This window comes from Diadema antillarum, unplaced genomic scaffold (genome assembly GCF_040938485.1).
Source record: "Diadema antillarum isolate AM-2024a unplaced genomic scaffold, OU_Dant_1.0 seq00000651_RagTag, whole genome shotgun sequence".
NCBI classification, from domain to species: domain Eukaryota; kingdom Metazoa; phylum Echinodermata; class Echinoidea; order Diadematoida; family Diadematidae; genus Diadema; species Diadema antillarum.
The window spans coordinates 523,523-550,676 of NW_027271564.1; the positions used below are offsets into that span (position 1 = coordinate 523,523).

At 38.8% G+C, this 27,154-nt stretch overlaps 2 protein-coding genes across 3 annotated transcripts; one reads left to right on the forward strand and one right to left on the reverse strand.

The window, feature by feature from the left end:
• Nucleotides 1–214: 214 nt before the first annotated feature.
• LOC139736531 (AN1-type zinc finger protein 2B-like) lies at nucleotides 215–11,517 on the reverse strand. Of its 2 annotated transcripts, none has more exons than XM_071647283.1 (9): nucleotides 11,387–11,517; nucleotides 10,475–10,517; nucleotides 9,867–9,918; nucleotides 8,083–8,259; nucleotides 6,851–6,966; nucleotides 6,049–6,180; nucleotides 3,632–3,704; nucleotides 2,627–2,809; nucleotides 215–1,105 (listed from the first exon to the last, which is right to left on the reverse strand). In XM_071647283.1, exons 1-9 carry the CDS (start codon nucleotides 11,439–11,441, stop codon nucleotides 1,055–1,057), a joined length of 882 nt encoding a protein of 293 aa, XP_071503384.1. In that variant the 5' UTR covers nucleotides 11,442–11,517; the 3' UTR covers nucleotides 215–1,054. The 2 variants fall into 2 exon arrangements, with proteins under 2 accessions (XP_071503384.1, XP_071503385.1); XM_071647284.1 differs by having other exon boundaries at nucleotides 215–1,143.
• Nucleotides 11,518–14,245: 2,728 nt separating this feature from the next.
• Nucleotides 14,246–25,656, forward strand: LOC139736532 (uncharacterized). Its single transcript, XM_071647285.1, has 9 exons — nucleotides 14,246–14,370; nucleotides 16,213–16,350; nucleotides 17,280–17,386; nucleotides 18,264–18,455; nucleotides 19,127–19,252; nucleotides 21,138–21,244; nucleotides 22,020–22,173; nucleotides 23,218–23,347; nucleotides 24,890–25,656. The coding sequence occupies exons 1-9, from the start codon at nucleotides 14,310–14,312 to the stop codon at nucleotides 24,979–24,981; spliced, it is 1,107 nt and encodes a 368-aa protein (XP_071503386.1). The 5' UTR covers nucleotides 14,246–14,309; the 3' UTR covers nucleotides 24,982–25,656.
• The last annotated feature ends 1,498 nt before the right edge of the window (nucleotides 25,657–27,154 follow it).

Genomic DNA, 27,154 nt, shown 5'->3' on the forward strand with positions numbered 1-27,154 from the left:
TGGGAAAATGCTGGGCCATTAGCATACTGCCTGTGTGACATGCATCATGACACCCATGTCTCCATCTAGTATGCACACATTAAAGACTGCTAAAAATGTTGAATACACAGGAAGGATGGGCATTAACCTGCGAGCTACCCTCCACACTAATGGCGCCTTGCTCATTAAGGATGATGGTTCAAGCTTTGCCAAGAATCGATTTGCATTTCTCCTCTACCCGAGTGCTAAATGCACTTCAACCTCGAACAGTAATCATTTTTACCTCATTTATCATTTGTGAATTTCTACCTGAGTGCTAACTGCAGCACTTTACCTTGAGCAGCAATAATTTTTACCTCATTTATCATTTGTGAATCTTTACCTGAGTGCTAACTGCAGCACTTCACCTTGAGCAGCAATTATTTTTCCCTCATTTATCATTTTTTAAATTCGTATAACTGATCACGGCTGGGTACCCCATGGACACTCTGCTTACTGCTTTGATGCAACCACTGCCAGGAACGTTCGTTGAAGGATTTTTGGTCCCTTTAAGCTTGGATTATGGAGAGGTCGATAGCAAATTGTGCTACCATTAACACTTCAATCTTAAAACTTGTCACTCAATGATATACATGTATACATTCTTGTCATGGTATGAGAAAACGGTTTTCTTTCCACAAAAACAAAACAAAACACATATATAATAATATATTCCACATGCCCACATGCCAGACATTCTTTGATCAAAGGACATTTACTGTCTCAAAATAAATACAAGGAATTCAAAATTCAAACATTTAATCTCATAACATTTTATTCTTGCACTTCGTGATTAAGAAAGAATTCACAAGCCTACCATCAGTTGACAACTGGACGAGTCTTGTAGAAAACCCTTTTAGGTTGCAATTTTATCTGCATCTCACATAATGTCATGCCGTAGAAAAATGAAAAATCCTGCATAAAACTCCAATAATATATTCATGCTATGCTACAATAAATAGTTCTTGTCTCCACATCCCCCTGGTGAATTAATGGTCCATTCTTAGAGGGAGGCGATAAGAGGGCAGCCAACCAATCAGGAGACACTACACTTTGAATCGCCGGACGAGCTCTGCGACTGTTGCTGCTGCAAACAGAACAACAATGACAGCATTAATACACCACCTGGGACGTAGAGGAAAAACGGAGACGAGGAGGAAATGAGATTAACAATTTCAGCATGCATGGAATACATCCTGTGTATATGAGTCACTCTCATCAACAAAAGACGAATATATCGGAAGTGGAACTACTTAGTATCCAAAATGAAACCAAGATCTATATTCCACAAACAGGTTGCTTTCTTTTATGTCTTCTGTTTAAAAAAACAACAACAAACAAACAAACAAGATCTATATTACACAAACTGGTTGCTTTCTTTTGTGTCTTATGTTTAAAAAAAAAAAAATCAGATGGTTGGAGTCTACAGGAGAGCCTGTTATTCAACATTGTGTGAAAGATGAATATGAATGGAATTGATACATTCTGTGCTTTCAATTCTTTAAAAACAGAAGAAATGCTTCCCCTATTAAAACCAGTTTGCCTCTTTCATTTCTTTAATATTCTTTTTCACGTTCAATGTTTCAATCAACAAGCAGTAGCCATACAATAATAACAAGAGTGACTTCTGCATATTGATATATTACACATCATGCAAACACCTGAACAATGTCACTTGGTTGGTGAAAACTATGTTGCACCCATCAACCTGGAATTGAATTTCTTTCTATTCTAATGCTTGCAATTAGATCCTTATCTCAATACTACAGATTTTCTTCCAAATAGATGAAACTGATTTTGCTGTCTTGTGCTCAGATACGAGTGGCACTTTCACCGACAAATTTGAATTGTAATTGACAAAAGCAGGTGACTAAAGCATGAAATTGTATTACAATATTTCAGAATTACCAAAAAGGCAACATTGAAATGTGCATCTGCGTGTAAGAGATTATCCAGAATGAAATTGAAAACACAGTTTTTAAAAACTGAATGAAATGATGATTCAAAACGGGCAGGAAAACTTATAACAAAAAAGGCAGATTTTTATTTTTCAGTGTAATGCATAACTTCTCTTAATTCTGTCATTCTCATTGGCAACCTGATGGCACATAATGTCAATGGACACCTAATAGGCTCAAAGAATCATATGGTGTAACTTCAATAGTGTAACTTCAATACAAATATGTTATTATCTCTATTCCCTTTAAATAGTTACAGTCAGACTTTTAATCTTCCTATGACTAGAATCTAGCGGCAACTGGCCTATGCATTTTGCATGCAGACAGTAAACCCAGAAATTTCCGCGCGCAAAGAAACTTTTGCGAATTTTGCTAGGAGCCAAGATTCACGAAAGTAGAAATGCGCACAAAAGATTTGCCTGCACAAGGCCCTGAATGCCCATCACTACAATTGTAATTTGCAAAAGTTTCATGCCAAGAAAAAAAAGTTGGTTCAAATTCACACAAGTTTCAGTCCCTGAAAGTTTCAGGTTTTACAATATGCATTTCATCCACATTTCACCCCGGAGAGAGACATGGGAAAAAGAAAGGTGAAGAAGATTGTCGAGGAATGTATCATGAAGAGGTGTGAATGGGAAGTAGGACCTCACCTGTCGCCTCCTGCGATTCCTCTCCTCCTCTTCACTGGCTGCCAGTGCTCTGGCCAGGGCCAGGTCCTCATCCTCCTGCTGGAGAGTGGCTGGATTCTTTGGCTGGGACGATCTGGCCTGAGACGATGAGTTGCCCTCGGCTAGAGACATCTGGATGGCCCTGGCCATGGCCTCGTCTTCCGACTTTGATACAAGAAAATTGATCATAACCATAAGTACTCAGTTAAATGAATTATTAATGAGCAGTGAGCAATGAGCACCGTAAAATTGATTACATTCCTCCAACAAAGAAATATTAATGGCCGATATATGCTTTGTCAGTAATAGGCTCATAACTCTGGAACCAACTACCTATTCAATTACGTTAACTTTGTGAACAGAAACATTCAAATCTTAATTGAAAACTTACATGATCCTCATGCATTAAGGATTACATAACTGTAATCTATCATGTCCAGGAGATTTGTGTACCTTTTTTGGCTTGCTTGTTAGTTTATTTTCTCCCCTGCACTCTTCTGTTTTGTACATGTATCTTTCTTGAAGCACCATGAGTACAAAAAGGTGGACCTAAGTGCTACATAAGTACCAACTACATGTATTATCATAATCATCATCATCAATTTGAAGACCCAGGTCACCATTTCAACAAAGTTTAGGACGTATTGGTTCGCTATATTTGTTTGTTTGTTTGTTGTTGTTTTTTTGTAATGAGGGGAAGTGCTTACAAGATGAAAAAGTGGCAAATTGCTTCTGCAAGTTTTTGAATATAGTGATTTTCAAATTTTCTTGTTAAGGTAGAAAATGGCAAATCATTGGCTTTCTATAGATATCACACTCACGTGCATTACATAGCACTTATGTTGAAATATGAAGATAATTTTTTTAAATGGGTCATAGTATCAGTCAGTACAGAAGAAACTTTGTTCAGACTCATTAATAAAGATTATTCTTTGAGAAGATGAAATGAATGACCATTCCTCAATTCTTCACAAAACATGATCTCACCATGCCTGCCTGCATGGAGTAAGAGTTGTTCACCGCTGGCTGCCTCCCTGCTGTGAGTCTTTCCCGCCTCTCTCTACATGTAAGATAAACATGAAATATTAATGACGGACAAAAAGATAGTGAGAAAAGTTGGAAAAATTAATCTCCACAAAATCTTGCCTAGATAGACTAGACTAGACTGGGCAAGATATCACATCAAGATTAAGTAATAACATAATAACATACTCTAACAGAGAAATGAAGGGGGAGAATTAGTCTCGCTTCTAACCCTACAAAATATGCTTTTCAGTATACTCTTTTAGGAGTCATTATACCACTTCATTATTATTATGCATAACAGTAATTGTATTTCTACAACTCCATTATTTTGTCCTCTTTTCATTTATTCATCTGCAAGTTTTATTTCAGTTTCTTTTCTTGTATAAATCTTGTGATTTCCCATCGGATCTAGACCCATGTCAGAGACAGGCCCGACACAAGGGTTCTTGCAAATTAACTAAACCACTCATGGGGGTGACTCAGTTTGGCACCATGTGTAGATATGATGTCATGGCACCCTCCCCATGAATGTATTTGGGCTCTGAGGCAGATGCAAGTGCAATGAAGTGCTCTGACTGATTACCTCTACATCTCCGAGCTCCTTGACATTTTTCACAAGTTCAAAAGCCAAGAGCATCTTCCCATCAAGGCACTAATGTATTCTGCCCTGTATTTAACATTTTTAGGTGATAGAATCAGAAACTTAAACACCTTCCGATCTCTTTCCAAATGAGTTCATGTCTACATTAAAAATTTGGAAAGAGATCGGAAGGTATTAAAAATGCCTCAACAATCAGCTCTGTATCTTTCACTACAAAACTAGAAATGTCGCTACAGCGACTGGTTATACCCCCGCCAAACCACATTTCATAAGCTTTGGTCAAAACAATATTTGATAAGCTTTGGTCAAAAAACTGAGGAAGTAGTTAAATCCGCAAGATCTTTCCTTGATCTTCTGCCATTAATATGCCGTTACCATGGCAACGTACTTTCGGGTACTGTCGAAAAATGCGTCTTGCACATCTACAACCAAAGGCACACATCTGTACCAAGTTTCATGGAAATTGGGCAAAAACTGAGGAAGTAGTTTGCAACACAAAATTTTCCATCATTTTGGCTCATAATATGTGAGCTGTTACCATGGCAACATACTTTTTGTCACTGTCAAGAAATGTGTCATGCTGACCTATATCCTAAGACAAACATTCAATATGAATTCCATGAGAATTGGAAGAACACTGATGAAGCAGTTTTGCCATGAAGCATTTTGCCCTATATTTTACCAATAACATGCCGTTACCATGGCAACGCACTTTTTGCCACTGCGGAAATATGTGTCTTGCACATTAACATATACAGATGAACATCTGTACCTAATTTCATAAAAATTGATCAAAAACTGTGGGAGGAGTTCGCGACGCAAGATTTGTACCCATTTTTGCCCATAATATGCCGTTACCATGGCAACGTACTTTTGGGTACTGTCAAAAAATACGTCTTGCACATCTACAACCCAAGGCACACATCTGTGCCAAGTTTTATGGGAATCGGTTGAAAACTGAGGAAGTAGTTCGCGACGCAAGATTTGTACCCATTTTTGCCCATAATATGCCGTTACCATGGCAACGTAATTTTGGGTACTGTCAAAAAATACGTCTTGCACATCTACAACCCAAGGCACACATCTGTGCCAAGTTTTATGGGAATCGGTTGAAAACTGAGGAAGTAGTTCGCGACGCAAGATTTGCAACGGACCGACCGCCCGACCGCCCGACCGACCGTCCGCTGATTCCTATATACCCCCTTCAAACTTCGTTTGGCGGGGGTATAAAGATAGCAACAACATCATGAGATCAAGCCGTGGTTGTGAATATGAAATATCAATTTGTTAAATTCCTGGTTTATGCATGATGTAGTATGAATGAGGTGAGGAGATATCCCATGATAGAGAATTGTAAAAACTGTATCTGCAGTACCTGTTTGGGGTTTTGTTTTGTTTTGTTTTGTTTTTGTTTTGTTTTTTTGAAGTGGAGATACTGTACATATATGGCTTGCTTTAGTAATTGTTTCACTCTGTCAACATCCCCTCCGATATGGGTATGTTAGCATCAAGGATGGGATGTTAATCATGCACTGTGGGTGCAGAGTTCAATGTCTATCTTGGGAAATTCCAAAATTCCAAAATGGATGGGAAAAGCTTTAATGAGGCTACTACAAACCCGCAACACTTATCTGGGTAACTAAATTTCACTGTCTGAGAAGTATACTGCATTGAAAGTTTCCTGCTGAAATATAGGGCTGTTACCCACAGATGCATTCAGGAAAGTATACATCGACGTATGAATGATTTTTGTCACGCCCTGTTTGGTTACACTGACCTGTCTAGATCTCGGCCGTAAGTAGCCATTGATGTCTGCTGAGGTCTGGAGTGGTTCCTGGAAGAAGATGAACTACCCATTGCTCTTCCTCCACGACTACTGCTGGCTTGTTGCCTATTTATTGCAGCTGCCCTGAAATCACATCAAAAGTAAACTTCACACTGAAACAAAGTGAGGAAATGACATTTATTGGTTGCACAACAGACTGGCCAAAGCAAAAACAAAAACAAAACAAAATTTCAAAGCAAAAGCAAAACATAGGAGAGTGAGGAGTTTTGCAGCCGCCAGCTACAATAATGTTAAGTATTCCGATGGGTATGATTAGTACAGCAAAATGGATTGTTGGTGCTGATTCAATAGATATTGGAATGAAACTATGTGGTAGACATTGATATGCAAAAGTACATGTGCAACAACATGTGCAACAATTTATAACTGGCATCATCAGTCCTTAATGGATCTTGAGCTCTTACAGCTATCGAGACAATTGCTTGAGGATGGCATTTGTAAGCAGCTGGAGACTAATAAGTTGAAGTCTTATTGAAAGAATGAAGACTCTGAGAGCATTGCTTATCATTCAGAAGACTCATAAACACAGGAGATGCAGTAAGATGCCTCAAGCTTTCAATAAATTTCGGGCCTTTACATCAAAATTTAATTGAAGCAGTCCACTGTGTGTGTGTGTGTGTGGGGGGGGGGGGGGAGTGGTGGGGGTGGGGAAAGGCTTTCGCAGATGACCCTTTTTAGCTTTTCCTGCATTGTATATAACGTGAGATGACCTGTGAGGCAGACACTTCCATACCCTTGTTTGGAAACACTCTTCCCTGAGCCCTGGAATCCCTGGCAATCATGGTCTGAAGTGTGTCTGTGCTTCAGGCAGAAGTTCAGCTGGCAGGAGGAGCACACGATTGGAATAAGCTGGGACCAAACAAGACAAGACAAAACAAAACAAAACAGAATCAAATGAGAGCACAAAGTTTTAAATGACAGACATCAGTATCGTAACTAAAGGCATGTCTTCATCACACTGAAGTTCAAACCAGTGGGCCATTTTGCAGTTTAGGAAAATAGCCCGATATTACGAATGGAATGTGCGTATTCTTCAGCTCGAAAACAGCCTACTTGGGAAATTAGCACGAAGGTGATGCATGCGCACTTTGCATCATTACTGGGCTCGTGATCACTCAACTCATTCGGCCAGAGATCACTTTATGTAGAGTTCTGAAGGCTCAGAGCGCGGTTCACATTATGGGATCAAGAAAATTGCCGGCTGATGGAGATGGGAACCAACTGGTGCACCATCCCAAATTCGCACGCTATTTCACAAACTAGACTAAGATTTTGGGGAAAATTTTCCTGATCAAGTAGCATGCTATTTTGCACAAAGAGCAGGTTACCTTGACATTGGGCTAATTAAAACCTGAAACTACAGTATGATGAGATAAAGACAGGCCTTACATGATCTCATGATGTGAGAATGCAAAAGAATGAGTGATTCATAGATAGTGGCAAGAAAAAGATAATTGCAAGTCGTGTCTATGCTTCAGTCTTTATCCACTAAGCAGCCACACAAGGGTTTTGCCATGACACTGCCCTTCCCTGCCATGAAATTGACAGCCTTATACAACTATATGCAACAATGTACAGGCAGAAATGCATCATGTTCCCGGCTTCATTTATTGGTAATGCTAGCTAGCTTTCATCATGTCTTTCCACACAAGATTATATGCACTTTCTCCTCTTAAAATCACTCACAATTCATGTCAATTTGAAATTTATATTACTAGATAGAAAAGAAGGAAATAGAAGAGGAAGTGTAGGTAAAAAAAGGTGAAATTTTGAATTCCATGAAGAAAAAGAAGAAATTTGTAATTCCATGAAGATTTTTGTTATTATGCTAATTATTGCAAATTTAAAAGACCTAATTTGCATAAATGTAAAATGAAGCGTAACATATGGGACAACAATTTAAAAAAAAATCATACTTATTCACAGGAACACAAATGATTTTGATTCATGTGTCCACCAATATACCTCTTTCTGCTTGCATCCTTTCTTGTTGCACCGATTTGCGTACACTTTCCTCTTCTTCACAGCTGGATCTGACTGGCACTCTCTGTCGATGTGATCGGACACACCTATATCTGGGGGTTCCCCTCTTTTGATAGGCACTGGTTTGTTGCACAAGGGGCATACTGGCACTTGAACATCCTGCAATTCAATGTTGGGTTGGTTTAATATACAACTGTATGACCAAAACAATAAACCAAAATCGAACCATATTCACACTAAAATGCAAACATCTCTACTGATGCCTAGTTTGAATTTCTCCTTCTAATGTTAACTTCTTTTTAATGTGAAAATAACGTGAAATTGTAAGACTGCAGTCAACTTTACAAATACACACTGTATGTGATAACAAGTCTTTCACAGCACATGACTGGATGAGCACTTTATGAAGTAATACATAATTGAGGGTCTAAATTCAAAAGGGTAGTCAAATCTAGGCCTTAAATCCATTCCTCTAAATCTATGGAATAAAACAAACATGAAATACATGTTGTAGGCATACCTTTCACAAGCTCATGTCAGCATGCATTCATTATTGGACCTCTATTGGCATGACACAATCTGTCATGCACATTTATGCAGACAAATATGCTTAATCCATGAGCTAAGTTTACACTTCCTCTGTGGATTTGGGCCATTGAGTTTGTAGACAGATGAACTTATACATTATCTTTTTTTTTTTTCATTGTCTTATGCCTATGCCGCTGTGACTCTCACATTTTTGTGTCAGCCATCACAAACTGTAGCATTCTTCTCTTCTCATGATGGCTGCATCACACATTTTGAACTTTCCAATAGATTGTCCAATTTTCCTCAAACTTTGCTAACGTGTCATTCTGATCTGCATTCACTAAATCCACAAGTATATTTGGGTTCATCATCAGTATGATACATGATCGTATACCACACTTCAACACTGATTAGCCATAAAATGTTATTACAGCAATGTCAGTCCTCTAAGAAAATGTCTCATTGAGAACTAACATGCCATGTAAGTTATTAACATCAAAGAGAACAGCCTTCTGTACATTGGTATGAGCCACAAAAGTAAGATACAGCATCCACTGCGTGCAATGACAAATGCTTTACTTAATAATAATAATAATCAATACATTTATAAGGCACTTAATACAGATGTTTCTAAGCGCACAGTTAACCGGAAAATTAGTATTTAGTCCAAGATAATACAAAAATACAAATACAAAAAAAAAATATATATATATAACTTGATTCAACTTCCACTTATGTGATATCACATTAACCTCTATTGAAGGTGCATAGTCCCGGTAGTGTAGAGGGCGCTGTTGATGATACCGCTGATCACCGTTAACATTGATATGAAGATTACCGAAGTTGAGCTGTCATCAAGAGTAAAGTGCATAGGTGTTGCTAAGTAACGTTGCCTTCGTTGTCTTCTCTGCGCATCGCACAGTCTGTAGTAATGCCAGGGTGCATGCATATGTGCTTCTTATCATGACATCACAAAAGAAGTTTGCTGAAGCTGTCATCCCCCTCAGCCAAATCACGAGCCGAACTGTGATCGGACCACTGACTACAGTGAATCGGACTTCTTCGGACTCGGGGAAGTGGGCCACAGCATATAAAAGCGCTAAAGAGGAGTCGATAGCGTAGGTCTCTATAGGAAACTTGCGCCGGGCGCCTGAATTCGCATTTGACTAAACCACCTGGACCATGCACCTTTAAGATACAAGTTCACATAATTGATCCTCAGCATGAAAGAGACCTACCTTTTGGAAGCCTGCAGCACAGTTGTGTTTCACATACGTGATGTGATCTTTACTGCAAAACAATAACAACACAGCAAGAATAAACAATCATCATTACTACAATTTCTTCAATTGTTGAAGTTCAGGGTGAAAAGCAGCCATCAACAACACATTGCAAAACAGAAATATTTGCCAAGTGTCTTCAATTTCTCAATTCAATTTAAGTGCTCATCAAATTTTGGCATGATGACAACATTTTGAAACAGACTATCAGTTATGGTGTATTCAGTTTCTAAGAACATCACCAACTGAAATATGTATTTACCATTAATTAAATCATCATCAGTGTCAGATAGACTCTACTTGAATATGACTCTAGAGTAATACACGTATATTTCTTCTTTCCCCTTAAATACAACTCTTTCCATTTGCTTGCAAAAATTGTACAATTAACATTATTTACAATTCTGAAGAGATTTACCACTAAACAGTTAATATCTTTAATCTTCTGTTGTTGTTTTTTAGTCTTTCTGGGTTTCCTAGGAGAGACATTGCTGATGAAAGTGAGAGAGAGAGAGAGAGAGAGAGAGGGATAGAGAGCTGAATTTTAAAGGAGGAGCTTTGCTTACCAAAACACATTTGAGCAGGCATCACATTTCATGGGTAGAAAGTCTGCAGGAGTGATTGAATATAATACAGTAATCATGGTATTAAAATGCATAGTTACTGGTACTCTAATACTAGGAAATGTAGGACTTGAGCATGCAGTGACATAATTACAACAACTCAAATGAAAAGATTTAGAAAAAAAAAAAAACAATAGAAAGGATGCTGACAATGCGAGCGCCAAGATTCACGAAATTAAACTGCAATCGAAAGTCCTTGTTTACACTATATGCATTGAACACCAGTGGCACTTCGCAAAAATGTCATGCCACGAAAAAGGCTATCGGTTTCAATTCGCAAAAAATTCATGCCACGAATATATCATGTTTATATTGCATACTATTATGCCTCCAAAATAGATATGATTCCAGTTCCACAACAAGTCAATGCCTTTTGTACAGGAACTGTAATAAAGGTGACGTTGTCGTTGGGTTAAAGACATGTTTTTGCCAGTCTTCTTCTTCTTCTGCACTGGTTAAGTCTGCCTCCTGACATCAGTTCAGCTCAGGCAGCTGATATGAAGATTCTTGCAGTTGGTTGCTGTCTGTCGTCTGTCACCAGTCACCGCAACCCGGCGCAATGAACAATTAAAAGACCTTTTTTGCAAGAACTTCAAATGCCCCTATAGAAATATTTATCTGCCTGACACCTGCGTCACTGACACTACACGGCAGTTCATATTATTGTTCATCTAACTTCTAAGATACAGCTATGTAGCCGTTCTTTGGTAGTTACAGGATGAGTACACATCAGCCGTGCAATGTAGTCCCACATATTGCAAAGTGTGTCAATTTCACATAGTTGATGGGCAAGAAGTCGTTCTTTATCACAAGCAAAAAGTCAAACAGCAAACGTATTTTAATAATTCAACTTACCTAACTGTTTGCATGTTGACTCATGGCAATGTTGTCCTAATTCAGGAAACTCCATACTTTCTAATTTAAAACAAAAACACGATTGAAGCCCAAAGTGGCGTTACGTCCTGTCACCGAGTCGCGACTCCTCCACGCAGTTGTGTTTGGGAAAATGGCAAAATACAGTACACACGCACTTTATGTAGGTGTGCATAATGTACCAAGGTACTCGTACATAGTAAGATGTACATAACTTTTGCTGTGTGTACTGTTGGAAATGTGCTGACGTCATGCGACGAAGCGTCACACTATATCACGTGACAGAGCTGGGGATCCTACCCTATGATGTCATGTAATTATTTATAACTCACAAGTTTGTAAGAACGAACAAGAAGATTCCAGACGTATACTTTGTTTTCATCGAATAGTAGGCCCTACGTAGTACAGTAGGACGTTTACAGCGGCAGTTCCTCCTGTATACTGTACATTAAAGGCTTAGGGGTACAGACGTCATGTTACAGCTGTGATAATTACTAGTATGCCGTATGTAGGCCTATCTGGATCCTGGATCTGGATCTGGATCTGGATCTGGATGTAGGGCGGGGCCTATATATACTATGGTGTATAATGTGCAGCTAATCACCACAGAGGTGACGCTGGAGTGCATCTTATCAAAATTATGAATCTGTTTGATATTGCTTGTCAGAAAACACAAACACACACACGTAGGCCTAAAAAAAAAAAAAAAAAACACCAAAAAGAAAACAAGATCGAAGCAGAATGTCCATTAAACGAGTTACCACGTCGCAGAATTTACTTTCCACGAAACCAGTGTATTTCAGGGCAAGGCAATAAGGCTTACAGACCCTATAATAATCAGTTAACACCGACAAAATCAAAATGAAATTGTTTCTGCCACTGTTCCACAGTAATTAGGTTAATCAGTTATTTTGTTGATTTGTGACTCATGACCACAATTAAGGGGAGAAAAGTGCAGTAAAAGGTGCCTTTCATAGACTCGATCAGCAGACCTAGGCCTATAGGCCTACCCCGCGAATGCAATTTGACTTGATAATTTGCCATGATATTGCTCTTTAATGGTCATTGCTTAGTCGCTTTTATTTGCTGTCGCTGATACGGCTATCAGCGACTTTATAATGCATCGCCTTCTCAATCGCATTAGAGTGTCCCAAAATAACACACCTATATCAGCTGTATATCCCGAACCTATCTATGAACTTTAAAGTAAGTATCTTCTTGCTGCCCCGATTAAATATCAGTTCGTTCAGAGTGGACATTAGTTACAAAGCACTTTCAAATTTGACGCTTTGATTATAGCAATGATCTGGGGGGCGTTTCATCAACGAGTTCGTCGGAGTTTTCACCGACGAATTTGCTATCAGCCAATCAGACCAAGGATTTCATTAGCTTTTAACAGTTGTCAGTGTAAATCCTTGCGTCTGATTGGCTGATAGCAAATTCGTCGGTGAAAGCCTCCGACGAACTCGTTGATGAAACGCCCCCCAGAAGGTGGGTCTTTTCTGGCTGAAGTGAAAGCATCATTCCAATGTTCTGTTTATTGTGTATAATTAGGGCCAACTCTGAACAAAACCATGTTATGTTAAGCTGTTCGCAAAATTTCTTTGAATTTCTAATTCTTTTTCGTACGCAATTATGGCTATTCTGAAGCTGTAATATTATATCTGACTGATCATATACCATTATGAACTGAGTCAACCGTTATTATGTTTTAAATTTTTATAGCATAGGCCTATCAATTGAATTTTCGTCATTGAATTTTTGTTTGTTTGTATACTATACCAGTAGAAAATTGTGAGTCGATGGCATCTGCATCAGGCTCCCATTTGCATTTTCATATCAACTGTGCGAGAGATGTTCTGCATGCATATCTTCCCTAATTTGTATATCCGATTTTGATCAAACTTTCACTTTCTTTCCAGACTTGACTAATTTTAACTAGTCCCGAACTCCTCTTTAAGGTTCAATTATTATACAGTGGAAATCCACCCCTTCTAAGTTGACTCTAAAGAGAAGACCTGGAATGGTGGAAATGTTAGAAATACCTGGAGGGAAGTGAGAGAATGACCGGGTACTGAATTTCATTAGGCCTGTGTCTTGTGACACCGTCGAGTGTCCTACCTCCCTGCTATACCTCTTCTTCTTTTTTTTTTCCTTTTTTCTCTTTTTTTTTTTTTTTTGGGGGGGGGGGGGGACTCTCTTAATATTTTCTGCATTTTCTGTATTGTCGATGCGTGACGTCACAATCTGTTGTAGTCTTCTCATCTCATATATGTTTCGGTTTCATTCACCTTTGAATAAGCCTAAACTGGGAACTGTCTGTAGGTAGATCAGTTTACCTGGTACATGTATGAAATTTTATGGACTCTGAAATCTGATTTATAAAGAAAATGTTAATCGACAGAGCTCATTACCCCCCCCCCCCCTTGCTATTGTATAGCATGTTGTTGCTGCTCTTTGGAGGATGGTATCAAACTTGCGTTGCCAATAGAAACATCCATAATTTTGATATCTGATTCATCTCATTATATTGATGAGTTCAAGAATGACTGAAGTACGCTACGACTATCAAGACCCTCGAGATCACTGCTCTACAGTCAGCAGTTCATCCTCGCCTCCAACAAACACAGATGAGAGTCAAGACGACTGATCTCCACAGCTCCATTCTCAATCTCCACCGCACCGTTCGTTCGAAATTCGGGTCGGTTGTGGAGATCGCCGAAAGTAGTACAACACAACGTGCGCGCGGCACGTGCGTCTGATCACCTTCGTCGCTATCGGTGCTTTGATGATTGATTGCTCATGATCAACTGCGAAAGTGGAAGAACAGAACTATCAGTTGATCGTGTCGTTGAAATCTGTCCTGAGAGTTTAGAGAGCCTTGAACTGGTCGAATTCAGTCAACATGACCAACGAAGTGCAAAATCCCAGAACATACTTTGATATTAGTATTGGAGGAGAAAAAGGTAGGTAAACAATGTAGATCTAGTAAGTCACCCACGTGCAATTCGGTAGGCGAAGTGCTTACCATCTATTGTATGTAGTACCATACGTTAAGTTTCATGTAGGGCTACTGACAAGAAACAAAAAATCTTGTTCATTCATTCAGTATTCTTCTTCTTCTTTTGTTAGTTCTGCCTCCTTCAATCCCGAAGATTCCTGCAGATATACTTGTGTGTGTGTGTGTGTGTGTGTTTGTCTGTGCATATGTATCACAAGGGCACCCGAGCGTGCAAGTGCCTGGACGCTAGGTGCACGTGCATAATTATTGATATTATATCTAATGCACTTGTCAATGTAATGACGCACCCCACTACCCCCGGACATGGGTGCGTCATGGTCATTTTTTGACTGACCACACGGGGTTTTTGACGCACCCCCACAGTCACTTTTTGACGGACCACACGGGGTTTTTGACGAACACCACAGTCACTTTTTTGACGGACAACACCGGGTTTTTGACGAACACCTAGGTCACTTTCTTGACGGACATCCTCGGTACATTTGACGCACCCCGTAAATACTGAAAGGATTTTTGCACGGTACGCCTTATTCACGCAATTTAATTTTCTTTCGGTTCGTAAACACAATTTGTCAAAGTTTCGGCAAGTTTCCCTTACCCTGGCCCTGTATTACTAGCACCGTACCGTCATTCACCGTACATCACTCTGCTGCTACGATATTCCGAATGTATGTGTGCATGCAATCCATAGTCACCTGGCCATGACTTGTCTGCAGATGCGCTGTATGTGCGCGGCCATTTCTAGTCCGGTTGAATGCAACAAATGAACGATGTACGTTCGATGAGGAATAACGAGCACGCTGCTCACTTGCGAATTGCACAGCGTTAGCGAGCGAGTCGCGCACCACTAACACTCGACTTGCCTGCTACTGCAGGTACGCGCAGTACGCACCACGCAACGGTATACCAAAGATCGTATACGGAATTCCGTATACGATCTTTGATTTTACTATTTAGTACTGTGAGGTTGAAGTCGTTATATCGCTAAACAGTCCGTCTGGCTTGAGATTGAGTATGCGTGATTTCATGAGTTTGTTGGAAAGAAAATGTGAGGAGAAAGGGTGGCTTTTAAATCATTTGCTTGCCAGATTCGGGCAAGCATTTTTCCCTCTTAGGCCTACTCCAAAACGCTTCCCGACTTTGATTTTCACTTGCCGCCGCGGGAAAGCGCTCACTGTAAATTCACTCGCGGTACGTACGTGTATCCGGTACTGGTAGCGTGCAAAAATGCGTGCAGTTTTCCATAGCCAAGTGCATACCATGACGCACCCCTCGGTTCAGAATAATGCGTGTTATTTTCCATAGCCAAGTGACGTACCATGACGCACCCCTCGGTCAAAAATTTGATGATAATGATGGGATTTTGACGCACCTCTCGGTCAAAAATTTGACGGACATAGCTGGTAAAATGACGCACACCTGGGTCACAAATTTGACGGACCAAACGAGGAAATGACGCACCCATGTCCGGGGGTAGTGGGGTGAGTCATTACATTGACAAGTGCATAAGTTCTAACAATATGTATGGTGCAAATGAAATCCTGTTGTGTTGCTAGATCCAAATTTTACTCCACATCTTCCATCATGCGATGATGAAAGACCTCTACAGTCGGTGCCAGGATGAGCTCTTTGGGCAGGCTATTCCACTGCCGTACCGTGTGAGGAAAGAAGGATTGTTTATGTTGTTCTGTCCTGCAGATGGGGACCAGATCAGACCAGAACAGAATGCTGCTGTGGTCAATTCATTCATACTCATTACCCTAGTTTGCTGTCTTCTCTCCAACAGTTGGTCGAATTTTGTTTGAGCTGTTTGCCAGAGATGTTCCAAAGACAGCAGAAAACTTCAGGGCTCTGTGTACTGGCGAGAAAGGGGAAGGAAAATGTGGAAAACCCCTTCACTACAAAGGCTCAACATTCCACCGTGGTGAGTATGGTTTCCACTCAGTGATGTCTAGCGCCAGTGGAGCAGCCCAGAAAAAATGACTGAAATCAAAGTAAATTCAGTACTTTGAACAGTTGCAGTGACAAAAACTGGTCAAAGAGTGTATGAGCAATTGGTACTAGGTGTGTAAAATATGTAGGAAATGATTTTTACAATGTCCAATACTCCAAGTATCTTGGGGAAAATGAGTTTTGTGTACATATGAAGCAGTCTGACCACCTTAGGATTTGCATGTATGTGTTGCTTCGTGTAGATACTTTACTTTTTACTAGGAGGTGAGTAATATCACATTCTTAAACCTAATGTAATATTTTGTGTGTCTTTATAATTTCTGGTGCAATCACACCATTTTCACTGAAATAGTGTATTCTTTGATAAACCTTTGGTACACATGTACAAGAAAACAGTACATGGTCCGTGCTCAAAACAATTGAATTGCGACTCGAAATAGACATATTGGGTAAGGTCACTCCCGTTACTTGAATACGCTTCAAGTGTGCAATGTATGTGGTAAGATTAAGGAGTACTTTACCACACACAGGATTTTGCTTGGAATTAAGTAAAAGTAGAATTACAAATCAGTACAAATTTTGTCAAAATTCATACTAATATAAATGGGCGTACAATCAACTATATGTTTCTTCTTTTCGTGCTTCCCAAAGGAAAGACTACATAAACTTTCCATAAAGTACCTTCAAGCAAGTCTACAATCATTATGTAATTGAGATACAGATATATCATGTAGAATGATTCGGAAAGTTTTTATCTACAACATGTGTAAGTTTTACAAGATATGTGTTAAATTCTGCTGCAGTTTTTGCTAGTCTCAGGCTACCCTTGAATTCAGTCAAGTAAAACATATGTGGTTTAATTTCTCTTTTCTTATGTATTACAATGCATTATTGTTTTAGTCATCAGGAACTTCATGATTCAGGGAGGTGACTTCACTATGCATAATGGAACGGGAGGAGAGAGTATATATGGGGAGAAATTTGAGGACGAAAACTTCATCCACAAGGTAAGATCAACATTATCGGCAGTATCATTATCAAAGTGTCATACATTGTATGTGTTTCATTTCACTGTAAAGACATTTTAAAGTAATTCTGCTGTGAAATAGGAGCAAGAAATAAAGGCAGTGAATATTCTGTTTGCTCTATTTTATGCACAATGTTTTATGGTAGAAATTGTGTTTAATCTGGCAGTTGTTGAATGTCAGTGCACAACTTTCCATTTCACTTACCGTAATTTATGTAGCACCAACATTTTGTCAAAATGACTCACATTTTTGTAGTATCACTAAGAATCAGGAGTCAAATTCAAATGAACAAATTATTTGATTGCACCAATTTTCAGATCCACATCACTTATTACTGATACATTGTAGTGTGACTTGTCGTCATAACCAGTTCAAGCTGTGTCCAGGCAGAATAGATTCTGTTACAGATATTTTATGGAACACTTTCTTGATGTCATTGCTGGATCAGACTTTGTAAAAATTATTCTAATGTTAATCTGATTCTCATATTTCAAACAAAGATTCAGAATGCCTAGAAAATGATTCTAGACTATTGTGCCAAACCATTGTGACATCCTGATCTGCTAAAATGTGAATTGATTGTACACTCTTTTTGCCCATTCCCTTCAACTCTCTGACATACGCCTTCCAAGTAGCCATCTCCTGCTTCAAAGGTTTTGTAGCATATGAAATGTGTAGAATTACATTTTATTTATCTCAGCTGGTCACATGACAGTGATTATTCCCTTTTGCTTTCAAGCGCATGGAGACAGAATACTCCTCTCTGATAACAAATTTTCACAGTGCATTTTACAAATAGTTTGCTATGTTTTCTGCGTAATACGTGTATTGCTGTACATTGCACGTCTTTGTAAAGCATGACAGACCTGGTCTGCTGAGCATGGCGAACTCTGGTCCCGGCACCAACGGCTCCCAGTTCTTCATCACCACCACCGAGACACCTCACCTGGACGACAAGCATGTCGTGTTTGGACGGGTCGCGAAAGGAATGGGTGTGGTGAGAGCAGTCGAGGCCAGCAAGACGCTAGAAAATGATGTACCCATCAAGGTGAGAGCAAGAGAGAGCATGGAAGCCCCAAGCTGGAAAGTGTTGTTGCATTTTTTTTTTTTTGCTTCCTTTCTTTTCATTCTCAGAAATCATAGAATGAAATGCTGCATCTTTTTGAAGAATGTCTCAATCAAAATCTAAACTGAACTTTGAACTTTAAATATAATGAGTTCAATATGGTCTGTGCAAAATCCACTATATTATAATGAGTATTGTTTGATTTAGCCAAGTAGAATAGACAATAAAATGGAAAAAAAAAATCACAGAAATGTCGTTGAATTCTTGCCATTTATTTCAAGAGAAACTCTTGGAAAGTGACTGATCTGACCACAACCTGAATATTGTAGTGAAAAGGAAGAGGAAGGGTATCAGAAGCTTGTATTTGTTTTTATCATACCTTTTTTTGTTGTTAAATAATTAAATTTACAGTGCCCTTTTGTTGTCTTTCTTTCAAAACGATTCATACTCAAAGATCTGTGTAGATTGTATTGATGTAGCTTTATGTGTATGAAACACTGTCTCTAACTACTATTAATCGTCACGAGTGAAAACTGAGCAAAGAAAATGGGATTTGCTCAATGTTCACTTATGACTTACATACATTTCTGGTCAGTTTTCCTTTGTTTGCATTTATTAGGTTTTAACTCAATACATATATGTCTTGCAAGTAGACGGTGGAGATCTCAGATTGTGGTGAACTCAAGGCGGGAGAAGATGATGGGATGGCTTGTGTCGATGACGGAACCGGAGATGCCTTCCCCAACTTTCCAGAGGATGCAGACTTCAAAACGTCAGAGGTACAGCCAAGCAAAATGTGTTATTATTCTTTTAAACCTCATGCTATTAAATGGTGGATTAAAAAAAAAATGTAATGCCAGTTCCGTGGAAGAAGGTTTCAACACTTTTGTGGAAATGTCATTAATTATGTAGACTTAGCTTGATGTTTTGTGCTGTCTGTTGTTCCATGCATTATTCCAATGCCACTATTAGCTGTTTAAATCAAGGAGGAAACTTATCTTTCAACAGTATCAGTACAGTGGAAACTCGATATAACGAGATGGTCGGGACCGAGTCGTTTTCCTCGTTATAGCCGATATCTCGTTATATCAGTAGGCATAAAAGAAAGCATAACATAAAGACATTAATTTGCACATGTGGGACTACCCATCACGTACTGATAACTTGATATTGCGTGTGAGGGAATTACTCACCTTTATGGGTAAGAAGATGTTTTTCACCAATGAAATCCAATATCAAGAATGTGTTTCTTATTAATTGTAGGTGTTTGAATTTGTAAATTTATGTAGCTTGCGATTGTGTCAAGATTGTGATCTGTGGATTGGTACATGTGTATGTGGTTATAGTATGGGTGTGTCTTGTGTGGAAAGATTGAATATGGTCTGCACAATGCTGTGTGTGTATGTGACACATTCTGTATGTACTGTACATAATGACTGCGTGTGTGTGAAGATGGGGATTTCCCTACGTAGAAAGCCAATCACAGCATCAGATTGCCTCACACCTGCTAAACGTCATGATGATGTCATGTATACGTAATATGGCCATCCCACCACATTTTCTGCATGTATCAGTGTGCGCGCACACACACACATACATGTACAACATGCAGTGCTAGCTGGAGTGCACTGAATAAAATAATTATGTGTGTACAAGACAGTTTTTGGCGCATCGAGCTTTACAATCTCGGAAGATGATAGCACAGGCGAAGTAAAGCTGTACCGAAGACATTTTGCTTTACCTCGTTATAACAGGTTTGATTGGCTATGTTTTTCTTTGTTTGGAAGTCACAAAATTTATCTCGTTACAGCAAATATTTGAATATTTCGTTATAGCCGATCTCGCTATAAGAGTAGCATTTTACATAGACTTGTGTGGAAGGGATTTGGGACTGGGAAAATTTCCTCGTAATAACCGATATCTCATTATATCAGTGTTCGTTATACAGAGTTTCCCCTGTACGTATTATTCTTTAAGCTATAAAATTATTTTGTATTAGTGTCTTTACTTATTGGCATACTTATATTATTGATGTGTAATTGTTGTGCTGTTAGTGGTGAGGAATTGTCATTCTGTTTTGTTAAACATATGGATAGAAATTACCTAAGCTGAATTCTGAACATAGTCAAAGAGAAAATTGCTTTGAATTAGTAATGATTCCTTCTTCATGAATCATAGGACAGACGGTACAAAAGGAAATCATTATTACTTAACTGAGATGATTCAGGCGGAATGATGTTTTGCAGCTGAACTGTCAGCCAATATTGTGGTTTGATTTTTTTTTTCTCATACTATTCACCATAATTATACTTTTTACATTCCCTCTTTCACTTGAAAGACCTTCTCCATGATGTTCTTTTCCCCTGCAACTACTCGATGGCTTGGATGAAATTCAGTACAGTTAATAGCAGTTTTTTTCAGATGTGCAAGGCACTTCACACAATCTTTAAGGTGAACAGTTGAAATTATGAACCTGTCTATGATGAACATATTCCAGACAGAGATATCAGTGACAATATGGGTTTACATCCTTTTGATCCATTATCACGATGGATTCTCACAGTGTTTTCTGTGTGCTTATTTCCACCATCCCCTACCACATCCATTAATGGACCTTCCTCGTCCCCAACAATTCAAACCCTCCTGTGACCACACTGCTCTCAGTACGAGAAGGTCATAGAGGTGGCATTAAAACTGAAGGAGATTGGAAATGGCAAGTACAAGACCAAGGACTACGGCGTAGCTGCACAGAAGTACGAGAAGGCAATAAGGTGAGAAGATGATCCATCATGGCACTATTCTTATTACAAAGTCGTCGGGACCATGGGTTTTCTTTCATATCGAAATTTTGTTATAGCCGAACTGTAATGTATATTAACCCGTTGAAGACTAGTCCCGAGTATACTCGGGCGGGTGTCTATGGGAAATGCATGTTATAGCAAAATCAGCCCCTTTTCAACAGGTTAATATATTTAATAGATGATAATTTTTGGACCTGAATTTCACTTCATTGTAATGAGAATTTTGTTATAACCATATTCGTTATAATGGGTGTGCACTGTATTCTTTTGAAAGATTTCATATCAAGGAGACTGACATGACAAAGGATGATCTACAGGCTGGAGTGATTTTTTGTTATTCAAAAGTGTAATTAAACATAAGTATTTTTGCAAGGACCAAAGTATGTTAAATCAAGTCTAATGTGTCTATTCTTTATTCTTTTCTATAAAGTCTAATGTGTAAGTCTAATGAGTCTATTCTATGAAGTCATGTCAGCTAAGCCAAATTTCTCACATGCTCTGAGCAGCACCAGAATTCAACACCAAGCTGCAGATTGCAAAATATCCTATTCTATATTTACTGTGCTTTCAGTCATAAAAGTGCTTGGATAAAAAACAGCTCTTATGTTTATTTATTTATTTATTTATTTATTTATTTTTTTTTTTTTTTGGGGGGGGGAGTCATTCCTTTTTTTGTTCATTTTCTTTCTTTTTTTAACTATGATTCAGATTTTATGTAATGTTTGTTGTTGCAATTCATTTCTAGGTATCTTGACTTTGTGGATATAGACAAAGAGCTGAAAGATTCACCAGAGGAGAGGAAAAAGGTCCTCCTAAGCTACCTACCTCTCAGGCTCAACCTGGCAGCCTGCAAGCTGGAACAGAACTTGAATCAGGATGCCATTGAGCAGTGTGACAAGGTAGGTTGGCGCCCTCTAGTGGGCAGTCTGCCATGCACCGTGTGTGGTGTGTGGCAGTAGTCTTGATGAGGACTGTTGGTTTTCCTGGTACAAGTAGGTAGCATATGTTGGAGCTATGCTCAGCCGAGGATATAAATATGCTTTAGGATTAGGGTTAGAGTTTACTCAGTTTATTACCCTGTACACTGAGATCAATGTTACCCTAACTCTAACCCTAATCCTAACCCTAATCTCAAAGCATGTTCATATCCTCGGCTGAGCATCGCTCCAACATATGCTACTGTACAAGTATCACTCAGTTGACAATAGCACAACAAAAGAGGGCAGCATGCCATCACTGAGCAATGGACAACATAGGTGATCCACTTTGTGCCTAGGCACTTTAGCTTGCCAAGCTTTTCATCAGCATTCAGCAATCAAAACTTGACCTGTTTGGAATTGGGAAGCCCACTTCAGTGTAGCAATGGACCTCATATGTTTATTTCTTATGGCATATTTATTTCTGTTCTGTTACCATGTGCTGGCAGTGAAGGCATAATATCATATCATAATTTTCTTGATCTTGATTATTTTTGCTTTCATCATTATAGTGCAGTTGGTCATCAGGCAATGTCAGTGAAGTGGAAGCAGCATCACATCATTCTTGTTTTTACATTGTGATATGTGCAATGGTTTGAATTTATTTGGCGATGTTCCTGTCAAAAACATTCATTTAATGCAGTGGTCAATGAATGAATCATATAAGCAATTAATGAGTCAGTTTAGAGTGGAAACTACCATAAATAGATTGAGGAATTTTCAGTTCCTCTCTTTCCTCTCTTTCTGTCCAGATGTGTTCATCTATTCTTGTGTTAATATGCTAAATGGTATAATGGACTTTTCCATTGTAGTGTATGACCTTGTCTTGTCTGAAGATGTCAGGGCATCTTTAGTGAAAGTAGAGTTTGCTAGGAACATGCAGCCGTAATGGGTGAACCTGTCTGACAGGAGTGTCCACACACAGTGTAGTAAGCCAGCTGATTCCCATTCTGTCCGTCCCTGTAGGCTCTGCTTATTGACAGGGACAGCGCCAAGGGCTGGTTCCGAAGAGGCAAGGCACAGATGAACATGAAGAACTACCAGGGCGCCATTGAGGATTTTGAGGCAGCCTTACAAAGGGAACCTGACAACAAGGGTAAGTTAATTACAGGATTGTTATAATTATCATAATATTATCATAATAGAACATGTACATGTAACACCGAGGGGGAATGGGGAGGAAGGTGTCTGCAGTGGCTACAGTGGCAATGATGTCCAACATTAAAGGATCCTATAATTGAAGCTTATGTAGCAGTGACAAATATTTGGAGCAAGAATTATGTCATAGAAATTTTGTCTTATACCAGGGATCTGTATGTTTTATGTGTTGGGACTTAGCAGCCAACCAAGTTTGTGTGAATAAATAATTATGATTTTTATGTGTGAATGCATCTGCATTGGACACAGCTGCAAGCTGCACGTGTAAATGCTTTTAAGAAATATTTAACAGGAATGGAAGAATTACAGTAATTTTCACAGTGATTTTATGTTGGAGCGTTCTGATGCTTTGCTACTGCCAAAATAAGGTTACCAATATTCAGAGCCATTCTGAAATCGGACGACAGTACAAATTATTTTTACAATTACTTTGCCCTTCCCTGCTTCTTCCCCTGATGTGATCACTCTTCATTTGTGAAAATGTTGATATGATAGATGCATAAATGTTTAAAGGATTAGTAAGCATGGAGTTGTCAGCACTGTTCAGGTCATTTTATTGTACTTTCTGTTCACTAGTTCATGTATGTATCCTGACAGAAAGAAAGTGTGCAACATTCTGCATGGGCATTATCTGTTAAGAATATGGAATGTATGTATTCTTTATCAATATTGAAGTGTTATGTGACTGATGATGATTAGAATACTGTATACGCTATAATTTTCGCTTACATAAATTTTCGCGAATTGCCGCTGTCACACATTTTCGCGAGTGGTTAAATTCGCGATTGGGGGACCAGAGAAAATATGAAGTGGCAAAGAAAGTGTGAATTTTCAACTTACTAGCAAATAGGAATGATACTAGTTATACACTGCATGAAAAAGACCTACCAAACTCTGCGAACTAGTAAGTTAGAATTCAACATTTTTGAAGTGGTTAAGTCCATCGCGCTAGATTTCTGACGAGTGGTCCCCTTGCGATAATGGATTGGCTCTCTACAGCATTCGTAAGTAGAGGTGGACGTGCGTAAACAAGCTTAGCCAGTATGGTCTGTTCGGTAAGCCGTGACATGGTATACGACTGAAATGTTCGTATCATCAAGGCAAGGGATTCATTTTGGAAGGTAATATTTTTGCGTGTTGTTAATTTCGCGAATAGCTCCCGACTCGCGAAATTCGCGAAAATAAAACCCCCGCGAAATATATAGCGTATACAGTATATGCCAAATTTGCTTGCAATGAATGGTCGGCACATGTTTTATGATACGAAAGTTGATATTTGATTTGTTTTGATTTATTCTCCTATTGCATACATTCATTATACACAAATATATGAATAGTTTGCACATAGAATATGTCATGTACATTTTGTGTGGATCATCATACACTCTTCAGAGCTTATATGCATCACTAAAAGTTGCCAGAAGTGATGCAGCCACTCCATTGTCTCATCATCTTAAATTTAACCCTGATTTGATTTCAGCTGCAGGTAACGAGCTGAAGCGAGCCAAACATTTCATCCAGGAGAGGAAGAAGAAAGAGAAGCAAGCCTATGCCAAGATGTTCTCAAAGTGAAAGAAGCTGTTTTTCTCCCAAATTTGGTAGTTTTGTACGTGTATCAGTGCAGTTCAGGGAATTTGTTGGAAGGGTTTACGCCTCTGCAGCATCCTGGTACGCTGCACTCTCTTCATACAGAAAACTGATACAGTGGAGAATTGTTATAATGCGGTCGGATGTGGTGAAGATACTTGATGCACTTTATAATGAGGTAATTTAGCAAGTCCCATTCCTTTTATTTTCTTTTGTCACGTTAAGCCCTGATATAACAAAGAAATTTCAGTGGTTTCAAGCAGTTCATTATAATAAGGTTTCCCCTGTATAACAATCTCCTGTCATAGCAAAATACATTTTTCTTGCCCCAGAGTTCAGAGTTTTCATGCTTTATATGTATCTTTTTTTTTTCTTCCAAACCGTGATGTACAAGTACCACAATTTCAATGTAAAGAAGTGATGTTTTATCCCCATGAGTTTGTTACGAGAGTCCACTGAGTTGACTCATGTGCGGTAAGAAAACTTTGACATTTTCACCATTTCTATGTAATTCTGCCACTTTGACCTCAATGGCAATTTGCAATTGTGCTTATAGTCAGTAGTCATTTAGAAATGTTACTGGCAATTTGGGGGAAATAATGTGATGAGATGGGCTACAGCAGGTCGATACACACATTTCAGTTTTGACCTTCAAAACAATATGAGGAAAATAGATTTATGACTATCACTGATGCAAAGTTGTACATTTTGCATTGGAAGTTATTTGTAAAATACTTCTTTCAGAGTGTGTTGGTTGTTCCAGTGTCTCAAAGTATGTTTGCACAAATGGCTGTAGCATTCAATTAAAATGGTGATGTAGGGTGTTCTTGTTTATTACAAAGTTGCATATATCTGACACTTGTTTTTATTGACTTTTGTAAGTAGAGGGTATTAGAAATTAAAATGTGCTGTGATAATTGGTGCTTTGATAGTTGTACATGGTTTCAAGGTAAGACATCTATGATGTGGTAGTTCACCTATTGGAATTTATGACAGATTGAGTCAAGGTCAAAGGTCACTGCCAAATTCTGAAATATCAGTGTTTGCCAAACTTTAGCCAAACTTGGCAATTGAAAGGCATGGTGTGTGTGGGTGTGTGTGTGTGTGTGTGTGTGTGTGTGTGTGAGTGAGTGATTGTGGTGGAGGGGGCGGGGGTGGATACATCTCGCAAAGTAAAATTTCAGAGGTCAAGTCTCAACCTCCTTTGTTCGTGCTGTAATAATATACGAGAAATATTTGACTCAATGTCATCAAGTTTGGCACATTTGCTGCATCATGAAGCCAGTTTTCTCTGATGCAAATATGTCTGTGGATATGTTTCTCTGGGATTTCAGGCTACTTAAATTCACATATTCCCCATAGATATCTTTGTGATATACTGTATGGTTATGTGCTTGGAATCCAGTGTGCATGCATTAGTTGTGCTATGCAGGGATGATATTGAGGTCTTTTGAAAAAATCAGAAATCAAAATTTTCAGGTGATTTTGATACATGAAAATAGCAAAATGTGTACAGACTTGAGATGAAAAAAAAATTGAAATCAGACTTAAACCTACTGAATATCATGCCTGGCTTTGTCAGACAGGTCTTAGACTAGATTTCTAGTCATCAGGAACAACCCTCTTGCATACAGTTACGCCCAAGTTTGAATGTGTCAGCGAACTGGTGTGAGGACGGTCAGCATGTGTGTTGCCTGTGCCATGACAAGGCTTGATGGCTGAAATGACACACCTCATTTCCTTGAATGTGCCACTTGACATGTTTAACCCACTGAAGACTAGTCCTGAGTATACTCGGGCAGGCATCTATGAGAAATATGTGTTGTGGCAAAATCAACCTGTCCTCGATGGGTCAATATGCTAGTATGTAGAAGTAGATTGCATTCTCAGTTTCATAAGGACATGGTGAAAAATATGCTATGTTATGTGCATGTGTGTGTGTATCTAATTAACTTTTGCAACTGCTTATTGTAGTGTGTGTATACATTTATAGGCTGTATGGAACTCGAATCATTCCAAGGACAATATGGAGTGTCCTGTAATCCATAAATGTCTAGAAGAATATCAGGACAACGCTGAAATGATCCTGTAGCAAAAATGACTTTATAATGTGCATCTAGTCTATTAAATTAAAGTTCTTTGTTAATGAAATCAAATA